At 41.8% G+C, this 21,005-nt stretch overlaps 1 protein-coding gene across 2 annotated transcripts in view; it reads right to left on the bottom strand.

Moving 5' to 3' along the window:
* LOC121872652 (piRNA biogenesis protein EXD1-like) overlaps window positions 1-21,005 on the bottom strand; it is a 40,071-nt gene that overhangs the window by 916 nt on the left and 18,150 nt on the right. Inside the window, exons 5-8 of one of the 2 annotated variants that reach the window (XM_042375588.1) lie at window positions 18,149-18,403; window positions 13,953-14,228; window positions 11,862-12,005; window positions 1,488-1,673 (exon numbers count right to left, since the gene is read on the bottom strand). In XM_042375588.1, coding sequence (XP_042231522.1) covers window positions 1,488-1,673; window positions 11,862-12,005; window positions 13,953-14,228; window positions 18,149-18,403 — 861 coding nt within the window. The remainder of the gene's footprint in view (window positions 1-1,487; window positions 1,674-11,861; window positions 12,006-13,952; window positions 14,229-18,148; window positions 18,404-21,005) is intronic. The other variant, XM_042375590.1, reaches the window with a different exon arrangement.

Raw genomic sequence — 21,005 nt, forward strand, 5'->3', positions numbered from 1 at the left:
TGAATGGCAGTGAGTGCAGATCATGCATACACCTGTCAAGGTTTCGCTTCTATTCACGGGCTTGGCAAGAAGATGGAGGTCCTGATGAATAAGAGGAAGGAATCACCAAGTGGAACACCCATCCCTGACAAGCGAGGACATCATCCATCCACCAGGGCCATCACAGGAAGCCGCCTGCAGCATGTGCACGATCACATTCGTGCCCTGCCAGTGCTCGCTAAGCATTACAGCCATGCACACAGCCCTTACAGGCAGTACCTAGAGGCCGGGTGCAGCAACTCTGAACTCCACAGCAGCTACCTGGTGTGGATGAGCGAACATTATCTTCATGAAGAAACTGTCTCCGAGTTTTACCACACTATGTTCACGAGGGACTACAACATCGTGTTCCGTGCTCCTCTCACTGACGTCTGCAACACCTGTGAGAAGCTGGAGACCCAGATCTCTTCCCTCCAGAAGGATGGTCAGAAAACCTGCAATGTGAGGAACACCCTGAGGGAGCAAAAGGCCATTGCACAGGTGCCTTGGGACCTTCTTCACCAGGTGGAGCAGGGTTCTAAAGGCTTGGCCTTTGGGATATAAATCCCTTGCCAGCCTAATCAGGATCTTATAAAAAGGAAAGTCAAAAACCATGGGTTTCCAAGGAGTAATAAACAACCATTAGAGATTGACATCTCTTTACTGTGAAAATAATCACAATAATTTAACTCTGACACCACTCACACAAATATTAAATAAAAACCACTGGAGTCAAACAATTACTTAAAACAAAACAATCAATACAACAAAGAACAAATATTTCCTACGACTGCCGATGAAACTTTCTCCTAACCAGCACAGTAGACGTTCTGATAACGCGGTGATTCGCTCTCAGGGGGGAAGATCCAGGGTAGCTTCCTCACTTGGTGTTGGTGGGCATGTCTTGCCACACAGGAGAGACGCCAGGGAACAAACGGAGGATAGGGCGTGGAGGAAGTGGCAATCGTGTGGCAGCCGCGGCAGTAGCTAGAGTAGGTGACCGGAGTTGACAGCCGAATAGTGAAGGACTGGGGAATCAGCCCACGAGCCCCAGGAACCTCAGAGGAGAACACAACCAGAGTTGGAATCGAACAGCGGGGTGATGTACAGCTGTGGTGATGGCTGGATCGTGTCTCAAATGCTATGAGGCAGCAGCGACCTTCTCGCCTCAGACTCTCCCCCTAGTGGGGCCGCGAACAAGCAAACGAGTGGCTGACAACCGTCCCGCTCGTTACAGCCCTTACAACAGTGGCCCTGTGAATGGTGATGTCAAGACGGTGGCCATCGAACTGCAGTAGACCCTTCCTTGCCCCCATCTATGTGCAAACAAGGCCTACTATAAGCGAAAGTTCTGGGTGTACAACTTTTGTGTGTACGACATGGACAAGCAGGAAGCTAGCATGTTTGTTTGGGACGAGGGGACAGGAGGGGGGGGGGGGATGGGCAGACAAGATTACATTATAACTTACCCTGTTTGCAGTAGAGGAGTCCTTGTCGCGCAAAGCACCTTGGAACAGGTTTGTAACTTGAGCCAAATCCACCAGTATGAAGTCGAGAAATACTAAGCGCAGCTCCCGAAGGAACTTGATGTTCCGGGCCATTCCTTCACACAGGTGAGGCGAGAGAGGACGTTCAAACCACACTGATTCATCATCCTATTAATAATATAGTAATTAATAAATAAAAAACTGGTGAATGAGGCAACAGCCAGATGCATACACTCAGTTATAAGAGGGAAAGAACAAGCGACTCGTGAGCAGCAGCAGCAGCAGCAGCAGCAGCAGCAGCAACAGCAGCAGCAGTAGTAGTAGTAGTAGTAAAGTTTATTGAAAGAGCATGGCAGTTGGAAAGCTGAAAGTATACAGTTACATAATTGGGGAATGGGTCACTTGACTGACAAATAATATACAAGTAACATATGTGATAAGTATGATATATAATAACTAGGTGGGGAGAAGGTTATACTACAAGGCACTTCAACATAGTGAGTAAATAGAAAACAGAGATAAGAAAAATCATTATGTCTTAGAAAAAAGTAAATTTCTCATTTTCTCATGTTACTGACCTGACCTGATACAGTGTCAAGTAACCCACTGTCAGGGTGGGAAATTAGTGGGTATCATGACCTAAGGATGTCTGAAATACCCATGTGGTCCTGAAAAGTATATTACTATTATTATTATTATTATAGGAATATATTATGAAATAGATTAACATAAATGAATTATAGGAATAAAACATGAATTATATTTTACACACTTGGGATCACCTGAAATTTATTTAATGAGCCTGTCACTCGCTCAGTCTGGAGCTCACAGAATGACCAGAAATCGTGAAGATATATTTTCCTGAGCACTAGTCATGGCTAAGATATTATCAACTATGTCATTAAATGATGCCTTCCTATGTAAAAAAAAAGTAATAAATAAAAGCCATTTTAACAAGTATAAGTGAGAGTTTACTGTTGATTCCTCTTCATGCTGTACCCACATAATTGCATCGGTCAGTATAAAATGCACATGGCAAAGAAAGAGTAAATCATAAAGACGATGGTGTAATTAGAAAAAATATAATGCAAAAAGTAACAGAGTTAAAGAATAAATAGTAAAAATAAGTGTTGGTTAGGTGCGCAGTCACCGAAAGGTTTCTACACATTTTTCTTTGCCATCTTTCTTGGTCAAAAACTTTTGAAAGTATTTTTTAATGACAGATCATTACTGTACACATACAGTACTAAGGAAGCTTGTGACAAAAATTTAAATTTTTACAATACAGTAGAACCTCGATAAATCGGACTAATTGGGACAGACCCCAGTCCGAAAAATGCGGATACATGGGGCGGAGGGGGAGGAGTTCGAGATAACACTGCTTTTCTGAACTGTTTTAAAGAAAATCAGCTATGTTATTACTGTACTTCAACAACTAAAGTCTTTAAGTGTATAACAAGGTTATTAAAAGAATATTACATCAACAATAAAAAAAAATATGAAACAGAACTCCCTGGGTCAAAAATCAGACATATAAGTCTGGTTGTCAACAATTCTGTTGTCACCCAGATGATGTTATTTACTGTAAAGTGTAAAATGTAAGTAACTACAGAATTTGTTTCATGAATAAAGAGAAAACTGTTTACTGTACAGTACAGCACTATAAAGATAAAAATAAGAACAAATAAGTGAAGGGGTATATTGTATGAGGAAGACGAATGTTTATCTGGGAGCAGCTGGCAGAGGGGAAGGGGGTAGCATGGTGTGGGTGGCTCCCTCCTCCTCTCTCCCACAAGATTCCTTTAACAGTTCTTTATGCAATTCCACCACAATTCTCATCTAATTTAGGATCATTTGGTGCCAGGTTGATAAAATATTATCCTAAAAGAATCAGCTTCCCTGAAAAAAGAACCCCACACTGAACAACAGGAGTCATTTCATACTCATTTGTTTACAAAGAGCAAACAGCTGATCGGCTTACTACAATGTCTGTCTTCAACACTTAGTAAATTAGTACAGTAGAGTTGTGTATTTATCATCACTTAATAAATACTTTTGCAGTGTATTTATCACCAATTAAATACTATTATAGTGTGTTTATCATCACTACAGTAAAATTATAGCGTAAAATATTATGTATCTGCATATACCCTGGTGTATTCATTAATCATTTGTCTAAGTGTACAAGTACCAAACTGTGTCATCATATAACACTCAAAGGCAGTAAATAATGTTTTTAAGAAGGTATCTTCATATCAAATACTATACAGTGTGTTATAGTGACACCTGTTGTAAGCTGGTTGTTTGCTGAAAGCTCTCACATGAATGCATCTTGAGTAAATAACCTTCTGATACAGCTTATCCTTTTATTTTCAAGTCGTATTACAAATTACATACAGTATTGTATTGTTTCTTTATTACTGAAGATGTTAAATTAATCATGATGAACCATAAACCACATGAGGCCAATCATATGAGAATATAATACTGAATCAATAAATAAATAAACCTGACGAATGCGGAGAAACCTGATCAGCCCCAACCTGCTTACATACTCGAGTGTCTTAGTTCTCAGTAGGCCTATAGCAAATTTGATTAGACCACTGTACAGTATTCAGTAAGTGTTGTTCATTTCATAAGAATTTTTTTTTTAATCTTCCCCATTTCTTTAAAAAAAAAATTTAAAGCATTTCTAGTGACCAGAGCATCTCAAGAGTCCAAAAAAGTGAATTCCTATAGTCTGATTTATCAAGGTTTTGCTGTACAATCACCTCTTGATTTACATTCACTTAATTTGCACGTTTTTGAAAAGAGCGCCATTGCGCCAGGCAGCATAGTGCAGTACCGCATTGCTTTTCTATTTTAAGAAAAAGAAAAAATAGCAGCACCTGAACTTCAGCCATCGTCATCTGGCATCTTGAAAGCTCCCACTTCTCCTCCCCATCACCTGCTCTGTCCTCTGATTCAGATGACTCCTTCCCCCTGTAACCCCCACCTCTCCTCCACCACTAGTTCCCACATGGCATCCCAGCCATCATTCAACATAAATGTTAGCACCAATTTTCATTTAAAACCTATTTTCTTACTACTGTATACAGTAATGAGGTTTGCTTCTATTATTGTTTTATTATTATTTTTGTATTATTATTATTATTATTATATTATTGTAAATAAAACCTACTCAAGGAAATAGATAAACAAATTACAGTTTTTAAGGGATGTTTCCCCTAACCCCTGCCATTTCCTTTATTTCTTATGGGATAATTGTTTGATTTACACATTTTTTATTTACCGGTACACGGCCATTCTCAAGAATGTAACTACCGTGTAAATCAAGAGAAGGCTGTAATATTTCCACTTGCCACTCAGACGACGTAGGTCTTGGCATATCCACGACAATGACGATGCCATTACGAGTAAGTATCAAATAAGCAATAAGTACAATACAGTACATTCATTATAATTATCCATACCCATACCTCCACTGCACTACATTTCACTATCACTTACAGTAATACCTCGGTTTACGAGGTTCTTGTTTACGCGTTTCCACATTTACGCGGTCCCCGCCAGAACCGGAATGCCCAATTTACGAGGTGCATCTACTCATATACGCGGGTGAAGTATAATTTTTTTATTTAGCTCATAAAATTTATACAAATTACCCGGCCAGAATATAATTTACATTGCTGGAATTCTTACAATATGATGATCATTTTAAATATAAACATCATGGATTTTGCATTAGACATACAAATTTCAGATCTTATGTAAGAATTTTGTTTACACCGAGCAAATATGTTATCTTTTGTGCAAAATATATGAAGTGCATATTCAAAATATTCCTGGCCCTGCAAGGAATCCAGCAATGTCAATTATATTATCCTAACTTTAGTCCGAGGTATTATTTATTACTAAAAATGTAAATATACTGTTTTAACCCAAACGTTTCTCTGGTAGAGAGGGAAGGTGGGGCGTGGGGGTTGGGAGGGAGGAGGGACCTAGAAAGTGTGGGAAGAGGGGGGAGCTGGAGGTGGGGTATTTTGATTGATATAGTGTCTGGGTGAAGTATAATTGGCACCGAGAATGTGAACCATCGATTCCAATTTTAACGATTCTTGCCCAGCCCTACTGATCGTGAGGCAAAAGTTGCATTTACATTAAATCAAAAGGCCACATAGGAGTGAATGATGTGTAGTCGGTGAGAGGTGGCAGAGGAGGAGGGTGAGAGGACAACTTGCCACCTCCTGCACTCATCACCCCGTGATTGCTTTATAACCACACCATGCAATTTCAACATAATTCCCATATTATTTAGGTTCATTTGGTGCCGGGTTAACAAACCATTATCGAAAAATAATTAATTTCTCCCCCAAAATCCAACACTCAAATCCAGATGAGCTATAGTGGTCTCTTGTTTACAATACAGAGTGGTATAAGTTGATCGTTCCTGCTCTTCCAAACAATGTTGCCAGCACTCAACACTGGATATTTTGTTATTCGAGTGACCCAACAAAGAGTCACTAGTGATCCCTCGGTGCCTCGGTTAACGAGATTTTGGTTAACGAATTACCTTCCATAAGATTCTTAACTTCGGTTAACGAGCAATCCCTCAATTAACGAGTTTTTAACGAGTGCCCCTCCACATGTTTTCGCTTGCATTTGGCGATCCACCAGCTGTAGTATTAGTCAGCCAATACAGTAATCGGTTCTAGGGCTTAAATTCCTTACTATTTTAGTAAATATCAAAAAGTTCGTACTATTCAATAATTTTAAAAGTTTTATATTAAATTTTTTAGTCATTTTAACAAATATTGAACATACAGTAATTGAAGTATAGGAAGCTAGTTTTTTGCGTGCCAAACAGCCTGTCAACACACCATACAGGCGTCAGTCTCTGTGTCTTTTCAGTGGAGGTAACACCTTGCTTCAGACTCTCTTCAACATAAACGCTTTTTTTCTGTGTTTCCAAGCAAATTATTGGTCATTTTGAAATTTATTTTACATATTGACAATATATAATGCAGTGTTGATTTAAAGAAAATAATCTTGAATTACACCAAGAGAACTAAAAATTTTTGGGTGAAATGGCACCATGGGGTGACTTCTCTTCTACCCCAAATGCCTTCTCTTCTCCCTTCTCCTCCACTCCCATTCTAATTCACATCATCATCATCATCCAGGAGCCTTCTACGTACACACCTCAAAGTAAGTGTACTTTACTACCTTTTTCGTTGATTTTAGGCAATTTTCGGTGAGCTGGAACCAATTACCCAAAAACCCATTGAAACAATGGTTTCGGTTAACGAGCAACCTTCTGGAACGAATTGTGCTCGTTAACCGGGGGACCACTGTAAATCAATGCTATACCACTACCCACGGCTTTCTGCGTAAGCTACAACTATGGTCATATTTCAACCAATCACGTCAGCGACAATTGGGCACGTGAGACCGAGTAACTGTATTCTATATAAACAAATTAGTTTTTAATGAACTGTCATTATACCATTGCCTATAAGGAAATGTGTTCTCAATTACTTATGTGAAGGGTACAGGTATTAATAACCACAGATTATTACAGTAACATATCTTTAATAATTAATAAATAATAAATAAAATGTACTGTACAATATTGTATATGAATGATAAGTTATAAAAAAATGAGTGAGAGGTGAGGGAGATGCAGTCACAGGAGAGACATGACCCTTGTGGGGGGGGGAAGGAGAACTGACTGTGCCCCCCCCCACCCGGGTTAGCAACCACCTCCTGTTATAATTGTGTTGGAGATGAATTTGATATCACATGATACTGAATTAATTATATCATTAATGACAATCGTTTGATTAATAGTAGTAATGACTGTAGTTTGAGATGCAGTACATGGGAGAGAGAGAAGGTGTGTGGGTGGCGTTGGGGGCGTGTGGGTGGCGTTGGCGTGTGGGTGGCGTTGAGGGGCGTGTGGGTGGCGTTAGGTGGTTGGCTTTTGGGGCGTGTGGGTGGTTGTGGGGGGCGTGTGGGTGGTTGGGGGGCGTGTGGGTGGTTGGACTGGTGGGTTGTGGGGGCAGTGTGGGTGGTTGTTGGGGGCAGTGTGGGTGGTTGGTTGGGGGCAGTGTGGGTGGTTGTTGGGGGTGGGGGTGGTTGTTGGGGTGTGTGGCGGCCGTTGGGGTGTGTTGGGCATGTGGGCGGCCGTTGGGGTGTGTGGGCGGCCGTTGGGGGTGTGTGGGCGGCCGTTGGGGGTGTGTGGGCGGCCGTTGGGGGTGTGGGCGGCCGTTGGGGGTGTGTGGGGCGGCCGTTGGGGGTGTGGGGCGGCCGTTGGGGGTGTGTGGGGCGGCCGTTGGGGTGTGGGGGGCGGCCGTTGGGGTGTGGGGGGCGGCCGTTGGGGGTGTGGGGGCAGGGGGGGTGTGTGGGCAGCCGTTGGGGGTGTGGGGGGTTGGGGTGTGTTGGGTGGGGGGCGGCCGTTGGGGTGTGGGGGCGGCCGTTGGGGTGTGGGGCGGCGTTGCGGGGGCTGGGGTGTGGGCAGCCGTTGGGGTGTGTGGGCGGCCGTTGGGGGTGTGTGGGGGCCGTTGGGGGGTGTGTGGTGGTTGTTGTGTGTGGGTGGTTGTTGGGGGGTGTGGGGTGTGTGGTGGTGTTGTTGGGGGGTGTGTGGGTGGTTGTTGGGGTATGTGGGTGGTTGTTGGGGTTGTTGGGGGTGTGTGGGGGTGTGTGGGTGGTGTGTGGGTGCGGGTTGTGTGGGTGGTTGTTGGGGGGTGTGTGGGTGGTTGTTGGGGGTGTGTGGGTGGTTGTTGGGGGGTGTGTGGTGGTGTGTGGGTGGTGTGTGGGTGGTGTGTGGTGTGGGTGGTGTGGGGGTGTGGGGTGTGTGTGGACGGTGTTGTGGGTGTGTGTGTGGACGGTGTGGGGGTGTGTGGGTGGTGTGTGGGTGTGTGTGGGGGGTGTGTGGACGGTGTTGGGGGGTGTGTGGTGTTGGGGTGTGTGGACGGTGTTGGGGTGTGTGGACCTGTGTGGGCGGTGTGGGGTGTGTGTGTGGGGGTGTGTGGGGGTGCCAGGGGGTGTGGAGGTGCGTGTGTGGACGGTGTGGGGTGTGTGGACTATGTGGGGGTGTGTGACGGTGTGGGGGTGTGTGTGGGGGGTGTGTGTGTGGTGTGGGGTGTGGGGTGTGTGGAGGTGTGTGTGTGGGACGGTGTGGTGTGTGTGGGGGTGTGTGTGTGGGGGGGTGTGGGGGGTGGGTGTGGGGGGTGTGTGGGGTGTGGGGGTGGGTGTGGGGTGTGTGTGGGGGTGTGGGGGGGGTGTGTGGGGTGTGGGGGTGTGTGGACGGTGTGGGGTGTGACGTGTGGGGGTGTGTGGACGGTGTGGGGTGTGTGGACGGTGTGTGTGGACGGTGTGTGGGGTGTGTGTGTGGGGGGTGTGTGGGGGTGTGGGGCTTGGACGGTGTGGGACGGGTGTGTGGACGGTGTGGGGGTGTGTGGACGGTGTGTGGGATGTGTGGACGGTGTTGGGGTGTGTGACGGTGTTGGGATGTGTGGACGGGTGGGGGGGTGTGTGGGGTGTGGGGGTGTGTGTGGGACGGTGTGGGTGGTGTGTGGGGACGGTGTGGGGGTGTGTGGACGGTGTTGTGGTGGTGTGTGGACGGTGTGGGGGTGTGTGGGCGGTGTGGACGGTGTGGGGGTGTGTGGGACGGTGTGGGGTGTGTGGACGGTGTGGGGTGTGTGACGGTGTGGGGGTGTGTGGACGGTGACGGTGTGGGGGTGTGTGGACGGTGTGGGGTGTGTGGACGGTGTGGGGTGTGTGGACGGTGTGTGGGGGTGTGTGTGTGGGGTGTGTGGACGGTGTGGGGGTGTGTGGACGGTGTGGGGTGTGTGGGGGTGTGGGGGTGTGTGGACGGTGTGGGGTGTGTGGACGGTGTGTGTGGGGGTGTGTGTGTGGGCGGTGTGGGGGGTGTGTGGGGGTTGTGGGGGGGTGTGTGTGGGGGTGTGTGGGGGTGTGTGGGCGGTGTGGGGGGTGTGTGTGGGGTGTGGGGGGTGTGTGGGCGGTGTGGGGTGTGTGGGCGGTGTGGGGGTGTGTGGGCGGTGTGGGGGTGTGGGGCGGTGTTGGGGGTGTGTGTGGGGGTGTTGGGGGTGTGTGGGCAGTGTGGGGGTGTGTGGGTGTTGGGGGTGTGTGGGCGTGTGGGGGTGTGGGGGGTGGGATGGTTGGGGGTGTGTGGGGCGGTGTTGGGCGGTGGGGGTGTGTGGGCGGTGTTGGGGGTGTGTGGGCGGTGTTGGGGGTGTGTGGTGTTGGGGGTGTGTGGTGTTGGTGTGTGGGGTGTGGGCGGTGTTGGGGTGTGTGGGCGGTGTGGGGTGTGTGGTGTGTTGGGGGTGTGTGTTGGCGTGTGTGGGCGGTGTTGGGGGTGTGGGCGGTGTTGGGGTGTGTGTGGGCGGTGTTGGGGGTGTGTGGGCGGTGTTGGGGTGTGTGGGCCGGTGTTGGGGGTGTGTGGACGGTGTTGGGGGTGTGTGGATGGTGTTGAGCCGTTGGAATGCAACCAGGGGAAATTTTTCCAAGTCTAAACTACTCATCTCACATGGACAGAGGGAACTGTACAATATTTATTTACAGAAACACCGCTTTACTGTACACGTACAATATATTGTAAATAAAACAATATATATACTACTGTACACACTATACTGTACTCGCCAGCAGTTGCCGTCATGTTGGGTTTGTGATGCAGGTGTTACTGTCACTCTCATCTCCCTCCATGAAGGAGAGATTGCACATGCACTGTTATACTGTACTGTATATGCAACCTCTACACACTGGTATACACACAGTACTCAATATATGAAGGATAATGATTGTATCATGTATTGGAACAACAGGATAAATGTGTATTAATCATCATGTATCACAGAAAGACTTCTGGTTGAATTAGGTCTAATTATAGAATAAATTATTGAAACATTAGTGACGGTCATTACTTTACCGATAATACAGGTATTTTACATAATTTATTTATCAGTGGCCTAAGGCTAAAAGTGCATTAGAAAGTATTTGCGATAGAGGGGAGTAGGGGATTACTGGGACTCATGTTAATGATCTGACCTGATACAATGTCATGTCACCCATTGCATATACTGTAAGCTCTTCTCTCATTTGCAGTAGAGGTCAGGTGGGGGATTAGTGGATCTCATGTTACTGACCTGACTTGAAGATGTCTTGAAAAGAATCAAAAGCTAAGTTGCTCCAGTGTTTTCCTTTTCCTGTACACAAGGTACTTCCACATTTACTGAATGTACAGTACTATATATGTAACTATAATCACATCTTCGGTCTTACCACTGCTTTAACACTGTCTCCTTAGCTGATTAAGTCCTAGTACAGTAATGTACAGTACTATACAACTGTATGCAAAACAGCAACGAGCAAGGGAACAACCTTGCACAATGGCAGCAGATTATGAACTAAGAGCACGAGCTTACAGCTTAAGTTACCCATGTAGCTACCCCACCCATGTGCCCTACACATGGAACATGTCAAGAGCATGGTGTAATCTTTCAAAATTCCCAGAAAATTTGTTCTCCTGCCCAGAAATGGAGAGATTCTCAGAACTATTCCTCAAAATGCTCATGATTTCATCTTCGGAAACTCATTCCCATGTCAGGAATGGACAGTCTTCCCAGAAGGCTCAAAATTCATTCTGGCAATTGGAGAGTTGCAGGGACCAGAGATTCCAAGCAAAAGGAAGATTACTATACAGTACAGGTAGTTCTGCTATAACGCGATAATTGTGTTCTTGTAAAATATCATGTTATAGAAAATCGCGTAATAGAAATAACAGGGCTTATGGAGAAAATAGGGTTAGGTGCAGATTACTCGAAATCGAAAAAATTTAGTAGTTAGCCTAACACAAAGGATACCACAGTCTAAATAAATGTTACATTCATATCTAATAATGAAATCATACAGTAAATGTAACACTTTACCTTGAAAAAATATGAATGTAACTTGATGGGGGAGAAGGGTGATTTTGAGGTTGATAACATCGAGCTTCTCTTCAAGTGTTATATCCTTTCTTTTACGATCATCACCGGGAATTCTATCACCAGAACGCTTCTTGGAGATATTCTTCTTTACCATATTCACAATTAATACCACAAAATTGGAGAAATAGTAAGCAAAAATCGCGTTATAGCAAACAAGCGTTCGCGTTATACAAATATCGTTCCTAATTCATAAATCTCGTTAGAGCAAATTCGCGTTATCAAAACACGCGTTATAGCAGAACTCACTGTACTGCAATCTTTCATCATAATCATAGACATCATCAGCAAGTTATTACATTAAGTTGAATACTAAAAGGCATAAAATACACAAATACAAACTAACCTGTGAGCATTCCTGGCGGACATGAGGAAAGAACACATGGTGAGGTGACAAGTGCAAGTGACGGATAAGAAGAGATGGCAAGCTTGATACAAATGACGGTACTGCCCACTGATGGTTGAGCATGTACACATACACGTCAGCAGCCTGGAACATGTTAAATTCATCAATACTAGAGAAAAATTATATAAACCATGAATCCTTAATGTCTACACACCATGAACATTTAATATAAACAATAAGAACTTTCCAATAAGAAACTTAAGTTAAAATTGTCTCAGTTTTAATACTTAACAAAATACAACATTTCCCTGACAACTGCAGAATCTAAAATATAAATAACCGAAACTACACCAAAATCTGTATTTTAGCGAGTAACATTTTCATTAATAAAGTCAAGCATACCAGTATTTAATAAGCCATCAATCACTGACATTATTCATGTATCAAATATTCCAGTAAATTTTCTGACCAAATACAGTACACTACATAAGAGGTTCTCAATTTTTTTTTCACTGTCGACCAGGGTGTATGCTTCCAATATATTTGCAGACCTGTAAATGAGGGGGAGCATAAATAACATATTTAAGAATATTAAAATGCACAGCGCAGTTTCTCTCTCGAGTGCCGAATTACAGTACAGTTAACCCTCACTTTACGCGGTTAATGTAACCCGGAGGGTACCGCGGAAAGCGAGAAACGCATAAAGTGAATAACATAACATATGGGATTAATTGAAATGGAGTCCAGGCCGATCCCCAAACTCCACTTTTTGACGACACATAACTATGTTGTAGTAAAAATAACATCTTAATTATATGATGGTACATGCACACAATTAATACTTAAGAGAAATACAGTCGCCAAGTTAATGTTCATTCAAATAATGGACACGACTCCCTCCCCCTCTCACACTACACTGCCGGCTCTTCCCTCTCTGAGAAATTTTGGGGGGAAATCCAGGTATAGTAATAAATAATACCTCAAACTAAAGTTAGGATAATATAATTGACATTGCTGGATTCCTTGTAAGACCAGGAATATTTTGAATATAAATGTCATATATTTTTCACAAAAGATAACATACTTACTCAGATTAAACATTTTATCTAAAAATTTGTATGTCTAATGCAAAATCTATGATGTTTATATTCAAAATGATCATCAAATTGTAAGAATTCCAGCAATGTAAATTATATTCTGGCCGGATAATTTGTATGAATTTTATGAGCTAAATTAAAAAAAATTTTACTTCACCGTGTAAAGGGGTACATCCACTGCGGAATGTAAGCATCCTTGGTTCTGGCAGGGCACCGCGTAAACGTGGAAACGCGGAATGTGGGACCGCGTAAAGTGAGGGTTGACTGTATAGTAAAACCTCGATTAACCGTCAATCCCGAACCCCTATTTTTTTTTTTTTTTTTTTTACGGGGATTAGCCCACCCGGGCACAGGTCACTGACCTACATCAGGGCCTGGGGGGTGATGTAATAATATTAATAATGATAATGCTAATAATAATAATAATAGTAATAAAGAACCATAAAGAAATGCAAAAATGAAAAAAAAATCAAGTGTGAAACAATGTACCTGTATGTATGTTGTGTTGTCAATGGTAAGAGAAACAATTGAGACCCTGCAATTGTGTGTAAATGAGGCAGAAAGTCAGATCAGCAACCTGGGACTTGGTCAAAATTTTTGTGATGACATTTGTTCTTTGACTTTTCCATTTTTTAGTCACGGTTTCTGTGCTGGTTCATATTTATTTACTAAAGTGGTTAATGTTTTAAAGCAAATTCTATTGAAATATGAATGGCAAATGAACAAAAATGAATAGAAGGACTTAAATGAGGTAGGTTAGGGAAAGGTATTTTGAAAACGTATGTTTTATTTCCGTAGACTTTATGTACTATTAACCGACCTTTTCGATTATCCGTCGGCCCCTTCCCCCCATATGTGGTGTGCCGAGTTATCAAGAGTTTACTGTACATACAAAAGTATATATAAGAATAATAATAACTGTACCTACAAAATATTAACAAAATAAAGTTTTTCTTTTGTATATTTTATTCTAATAACATAAAATGGAGCTAACCTGAGTGTCAAAGATACTGCTGAAGTTAATTTGAAACTGATGATGCAAGATGTCTTCCATTGCTCGGCAATCATGTACAACCTTCAGGATGGCACTGTCCTGGATTATGTCTCCCAAGCCTTCTTGAAATGCCTGTGAGGCTCCCATGTTGGCCATATCAAAGAGAAAAATCATTGTGGAAGTTGCAACACTGAGCCATGCCAAAGTTCCTGAACGACCCAGCTTCAGGCCCTCCATTCCCATTGCAATGACATTTTCAGCACTAATGAAAGTCAGCTGTTGAAGTACAAAGAATTTTGACAATAGTTAAGGAAACAATTTAATTCTCTAAACAGTACAGTTACAGATTCACTTGAAATAGAAATTAAATTTATTATTAATGCAAAACATACTGTACATAATTAGACTAGAAAACTGTATCATAACCAAGATTATTTTTTATTTTGAATTACTGTACATAAATTCTACTCTTTGTATATAACATTTACTTATCTATGAATATATCATTGTACACTTATATAGGACTATATTTATTGTATTAAATATGAATGGTAACAAGCTGATGAAACACACACATAAAGTACGTGGTAACATTTCATTATTTCAAGCCTTTTCCAACCTAATGCAGGGTGGTCAGAAACAAGTGCAAATATTATACACACAGACACACATTTTCCCTCTAATCATCATAATTCAACCATCCTTACTACTGTAAAGGATGGGTTCTGTTAAAAAACTATACTTCCATACATTGCTGCTTCCTGAATTCCAATCCCCAACACTTCTAGTGAATCCTTCACCCGACTTCCTTTCAGTACAGTGGTCCCTCGGTTAACGATTTACCTTCCATAAGATTCTTAACTTCGGTTAATGAGCAATCCCTCGATTAACGAGTTTTTTACGAGCCGACTTCAACATGTTTTCGCTTGCATTTGGCGGTCCACCAGCTGTAGTATTAGTCCGCCAATACAGTAATCGGTTTTAGGGCTTAAATTCCTTACTATTTTAGTAAATATCAAGAATTTTATACTATTCAATAATTTTAAAAGTTTAATATTAACTTTTTTAGTCATTTTAACAATTATTGAACATAATTGAAGGTAAAGAAACTAGTTTCTGGCGTGCCATCCAGCCTGTTTACACACCAGACAGGCGTTAGTCTCTCTTTGTTTTCAGTGGAGGTAACATCTTGCTTGAGACTCTCTTCAACTAAACGCTTTTTTTCTGTTTCCAAGCAAATTATTGGTCATTTTGAAATATATTTTACATATTGACAATATATAATGCAGTGCAGTGTTGATTTAAAGAAAATAATCTTGAATTACACCAAGAGAGCTAAAATTTTATGGGTAAAATGGTGCCATGGGGTGACTTCTGTTCCACCCCAATGCCTTCTCTTCTTCCTTCTCCTCCACCCCCATTCTAATTCCCATCATCATCGTCATCATCCAGGAGCCTTCTACATACACACCTCAAAGTAAGTGTACTTTTCTACCTTTTTTGTTGAATTTAGGCAATTTTCGGTGAGCTGGAACCAATTACCCAAAAACCCATTGAAACAATGGTTTCGGTTAACGAGTTTTTCGGTTAACGAGCAACCTGCTGGAACGGATTGTGCTCGTTAACCGAGGGACCACTGTATATTAAATACAGAGGCATCATTGAGCCAACATCATATTAATATTGTAATGTATGGACTGGATGTAGAGGAAGGAGACAGAGAGAAGTGACAAAAATTAATAGGAAATTAAGAAATATGAAAGTAACATGAAAGTGAAAAAAGTGTTGAGCTAAGACAAGATTAGGGTCTGTGCGGGTGCTTTGAACATGTTGAAAGACTTGGTAAATAGAGTTTACAATTCAGAAACGGATGATAAGAATGAGAGCGGAAGATCAAGGTGGCTTTCACTTCCAAGTGTGTCAACAGGTTCATACAGGTGAAGACGCTGAAAAAAATTACAGTAGACCCTTGCGATTCGCAAATTGGCAAAACCGCAAATAGCAACTTATACTACCTTAGTGCACTACTACTGTATACCTATACCAAACAGCTGTCCAGCCGTGGCAGCACTCATCCCCTCTTTTAACTTATCTAAATAATAAAACTTTCTTTCTCAGGGTCATCACTGACTTCTGCCTTTTAAATTTCACTCCACTGTAACATCACTAGCAGTGACACTAGGCAGTCTTCTAGGAGCCATTTCACACAGAAACACTAATGTTTTGAGAGTACAACATGAGATGCTGCATGGTGTGACCCGTTATGCTGCAAGAAAAGGCTTGCAAGATAGCCACCATCTGCTTATGGCAAATCCCAAACTCGCAAATGGCAAGGGTCTACTGTACAGTATTATAAATGAAAGCTCTCTTACAGGTACACTAAAACAAAACTTAACATCTTTTATACTGACAATAACAACATCACCGGGGAAATGCAAAAGCACTCCAGCTGATCATGCTAGTGAGGTAATAAAAAGAAACTGACAATAAGATGGAGTAACAGAACGAGGATAAGATGGGTGAGATTGTTGCACCACGGGAGAAATTTAAAGACAAACGTTTCAGTTTCTGTACATGAAGAAGGTTTTGACATATAACATCCTGCTGTATAATAAGAAAAAATTAGCTGAATTGTGTACAGCATGCCCTGACAATTCACAGATTTTTAATTTGCAGACCTCGATTATTCGTGGATGATACCCTAGATGTACCCTAGAATGTCTAAGGTAGGGTTGCCATACGTCCGTATTTTCCTGGACATGTCCTCCATTTAGGTCTCAAAATCTTCATCCGGAAGGAATTTTTAAAATTCTTCAAAAGTCCGGAATTTCATCTTCCATCATTTTCTCCACGGAAAAAACATGAAACTGTAATGACGAGAGAGAGAGCGAGAGAGGGAAGGTGGAAACCTTAGAGATCTTGTTCAGTTTTTGTCAGCTGATAAGTCACTTGTACGCCTGTATGGTGTTGTCAACTTAGCTGTCAAATATTTGATTGATAAGGGGGTAGAAGTTTATGAAGTGTTTTGACCAAGTTAGTAACCTGAAACAGTTTGTGGAAAATTACAAGAGTGATGAAGAATTTAGTAATCTGCCAACACATAAAACGTGGACCAGATACTTTGAAAAATCAAAGAACATTGAATGCCACTCAGAATTGCTAAGAATTGCACAATTCTTCTTTGCTATATCATCTCACAATGCAATGTAGAAAGAGTTTTTTCACTAATGCAAAGTCAATGGACAAAGGAAAGGAACAAATTGAGTGTTGAAACAATGAAAGGCATTCTGACTGTACAGTACAACTTCCGAGAAACACCTTGCAGTGACTTCTATACCTTTCTAAAAAGCTATCAGCCAATACTGAAAAAGATCCAATCAACAGAAAAGTATGCATGGGAACATCAAGTCACACACACAGTGGGGAAAGAAGACTGCAGCTAAGGAAATGAAGATGTTCAGCCTTAAGCAAAGGTTTTTTTTTTTTAAGATTTCTATACCATGTATGTTGTATATTAGCCTGTGTGTGCAGGGTGGGGGGGGGGATGTCTTCGGGGGCATCCTCTTTTTTGAATGTTCAGATATGGCAACCCTAGTCTAAGGGTAGTTTTAATGTTGCTGGCATTTTCCTGGGCAGGACAGGGAGCCATTTGTTCTACAGACAGTAATTTATTTTACCTGTATTGTTTATGTGTGTGTGTGTAGACACACACACACAAAACACATACAAATAAATAATAATGGGAAAATCCTCTCACAAATAATCAGAAACAAACAAAATGTATTAAAAATGTGAGTCTACCCTCAAGTTAACTCCGTGCTTTCTTTAGTAACCAAGCACAGAGTTGACATGAGTGGTAGACTCTCACATTTTCAATACATTTTGTTTGTTTCTGATTATTTGCGAGAGGATTTTCTCAATATTTTATTTGTGTTTTGTTTGTGTCTGTGTGTCTACACACACATACACCCTGTACATACATACAATACAGGTAAAAGAAATAATTGTCCTAAGGGCAAACACAAAGGGAACATACATTTCTTTGCACACGAGTAAAAATTTAACCCCCCCCATCCCCGTCGTCAGCTATTCGTGGCCATTTTGAGAACCTAACCCCCGTGAATTTTAAGGGCATGCTGTACTAATTTTTCTTTAAGCATTTCCTTAAAAGTGAAAATAAAAATATTTATGCTTACAGCTTTCTTAAATGCATCATCAAGTGTATCAATTACAACCCACTTGGCTGGTCGTGGAATTCGAGCTGGGGGTGGAGGCTCTTCCTGTATGTCTTTGGAAATATTTTCATTAAGAGGTAATGGTTTTTGCTCTGCTCTACCAAGCAAAACATCATCATCTACTTCATTATACATCTCATCAAAAGCATTCAAGTGTATAGGAACATATTTCTTCATCAGAAGCTGTCTACCATCCCAAACTTCACGGTACACATCCTGTAGGAATAGAAATAATATTGTATACTATCACATTACCTTTCCTACACTCTCAATTTAGTGTGGGGTGTGTCAAGGGATAAAAAAAAAACAGAAAAGGGGTAAATTGGCAATGAAAATTCATGCAACTGAAAGAACAAGTAAAAATACTCTACCCAAAATAATAACCTCTTAAGCACAGGGAATGTTCAATAACAATGTTCATAAAACTTATAGTACTATACTCATCTTCCACATTTTTTCTCACTTTCACATGTTTGGAAGCATAGCAATTCAGTACTATATTAATACAGGTATCCTTCATTTAACAATCGGGATGCATTTCTGAAAAACAGATCACTAAGTGAAATGATCGCTAAGCAAACAACAAAGAAATAATATCCCAAACATGGGATAACAAGGAATAATATGTATGGAGATAGCACATAATGGTATAGCCGAGTCACCAACTGGCCGATTCGCCATGCAGTAGCACTCAAGAGGGGATGAGGCTGAGCTGTGAGCCATGTTATTGTTCAAATCATAACTTTGGGTAGATATACATAATTTTCATTTTCTTTCACTGTTACATGCACACTATTGTTCATACAGAATGTGCAAACAAGGTAAAAAAAAAATTATTATAGGTAAAAAAACATAAAGGGATTAAACAATTCTTATGTGGTCTGTACTTAGTCAACAGAGCAGGGGAGGGAGAGAGAGGAGAGGCATGGGGGATCTCTCAGCTGTTCTCTGTCTCGTGTCCCATGAAATGATTGCCAAATGGCAACATGGTATTTTTTATTTTATTTATTATTTTTTTCTATTTATTCCTCATCTTTACTGATACAGCATACACACAACACAGTTCATCTGGGCAGTCACCAAGATTATTCGAGAGACGTGTATGGCTGCTACCTGTATACCGTGACATCAAACAGGGGGGAGGGAGCGCGGCTGGCCAGTCAATGCCTCAATACAAACTTTCACTTTCCATACATACACACCCACACTCTTCATTTTATAATTGTATATTATACTGTATACTATAAAACTATAAAATACAGTATACAATACAGTATTTTCTTTATTTCAAGGCCACATCACAGTACAGTAAGTCCCCACTGAATGAAAGGGTTAGGTGCCACTACAATGCGTTCGTTAGGTGGATTATGTTCATCAAAACAATTTTTCCCATATAAATTAATGTAATAAGTGGGTATGTGTTCCTGTACTAGGCTTTGTGATAGAATAATATACTGTACTATGCTCTGTGACGAAATAATTGCAACATCAAAATACTGTAGATAAAAACAATAAAACAGGTAAGCATAAAGGCACAAATAGTGTTACTGTAGCCACCAAATCCATGTCTAAAGCAACAGGTACAGTGGTTGTTCCTCTCCTCACTCCCTGTCGTATTTCACTGGATTTACTGTTATTATTAGTGTTTACTAATAGAATAGTGATTAATCTAATCACTGGTATTGTAGCTAGGTTAGACTCATCACTGAAACCACCAGGCTCATGGGCCAAGCTGTGAGGTGTTAGCTGGGGACCGACAATGTGCCTAGTACCGGGGCCCAGATTGGTTGGCTACTTCCCTGTGCGCACTTGGAGCATAGAATCACTAGTTTTTCCGACTTCCCTCCCAAATTTTTCCGTGAGAGTTGAATATTTCTAAACCGAAAATTGCAGATCGTTAAACAATAAAGGATGTTAAAAGTTTTAGATCTCTAAACCAAAATATCGCCAAGTAAACAATAGCTAGATGAGGGATGCCTGTATATGCTTGATGAAAAAATACCTTTCTGTCTCTTAAAGTACAGTAAACCTTTGAAAGTCTGGACAATTTGGAGGGAAATGGGGTCCGGACTTGCCAATTGTTCGAATTTTTATCAAGTATTTTTGGGGGGTTCTGGGGGCCACTGTGCACTCATTAGACCCCCCCCCCCCCTGCAACACACAAGGGAATTAACACAGCAATGCATCCCAAGTGAGGATGATGACTGCTGCTGTGATGTGTTGCTGGTTTCATGTTTTGTTTTATCTTATTATATTAAGTGTAGGCTTATTGTGACAAATTTGTGCGTGGCTAACTGATGCACAAGTGTGTGGTGGTGGGTTAAAGATCAGTTGTTGAGTGCATGGCAACATTCCTTTCCACTCCATCTCTCTAATCACCCACACCTTCCTCCTCTCTCACTCCACATTTCAAAATGTTAAGTAACGTAATGTTGAAGGGATACAACGCTGCTCATTTATATTGTACTTACTCAATTTTGTGGGTAGATATCAGCTGTTCAATAGCATCTGGCAGTGCTGTAGGTGCAGTGTTACCAAAGAAACTGATAGATGCATCACCACAATCTCCCTCACCACCACCAGTACCTCTATTATCACCACCTAAATCATAATTTCAGTGATGCAGAGATGGATTAGCTTCAGCCAGAGCAGAGACATATGATATCCACTGAACTCCATCCCTCCCTCCCATGCACTGCATCTCACACTACTACAATTTGCACTACAGTAAAGCCTCCGATAATCACGGTTCAACTAACGAAGATTCATATCTAAGACCCTGGTTAATTTAGGATCTAATTCAATTTACGCCATTTCT

Source organism: Homarus americanus, unplaced genomic scaffold, assembly GCF_018991925.1.
Source record: "Homarus americanus isolate GMGI-L3 unplaced genomic scaffold, GMGI_Hamer_2.0 scaffold39155, whole genome shotgun sequence".
NCBI lineage: Eukaryota > Metazoa > Arthropoda > Malacostraca > Decapoda > Nephropidae > Homarus > Homarus americanus.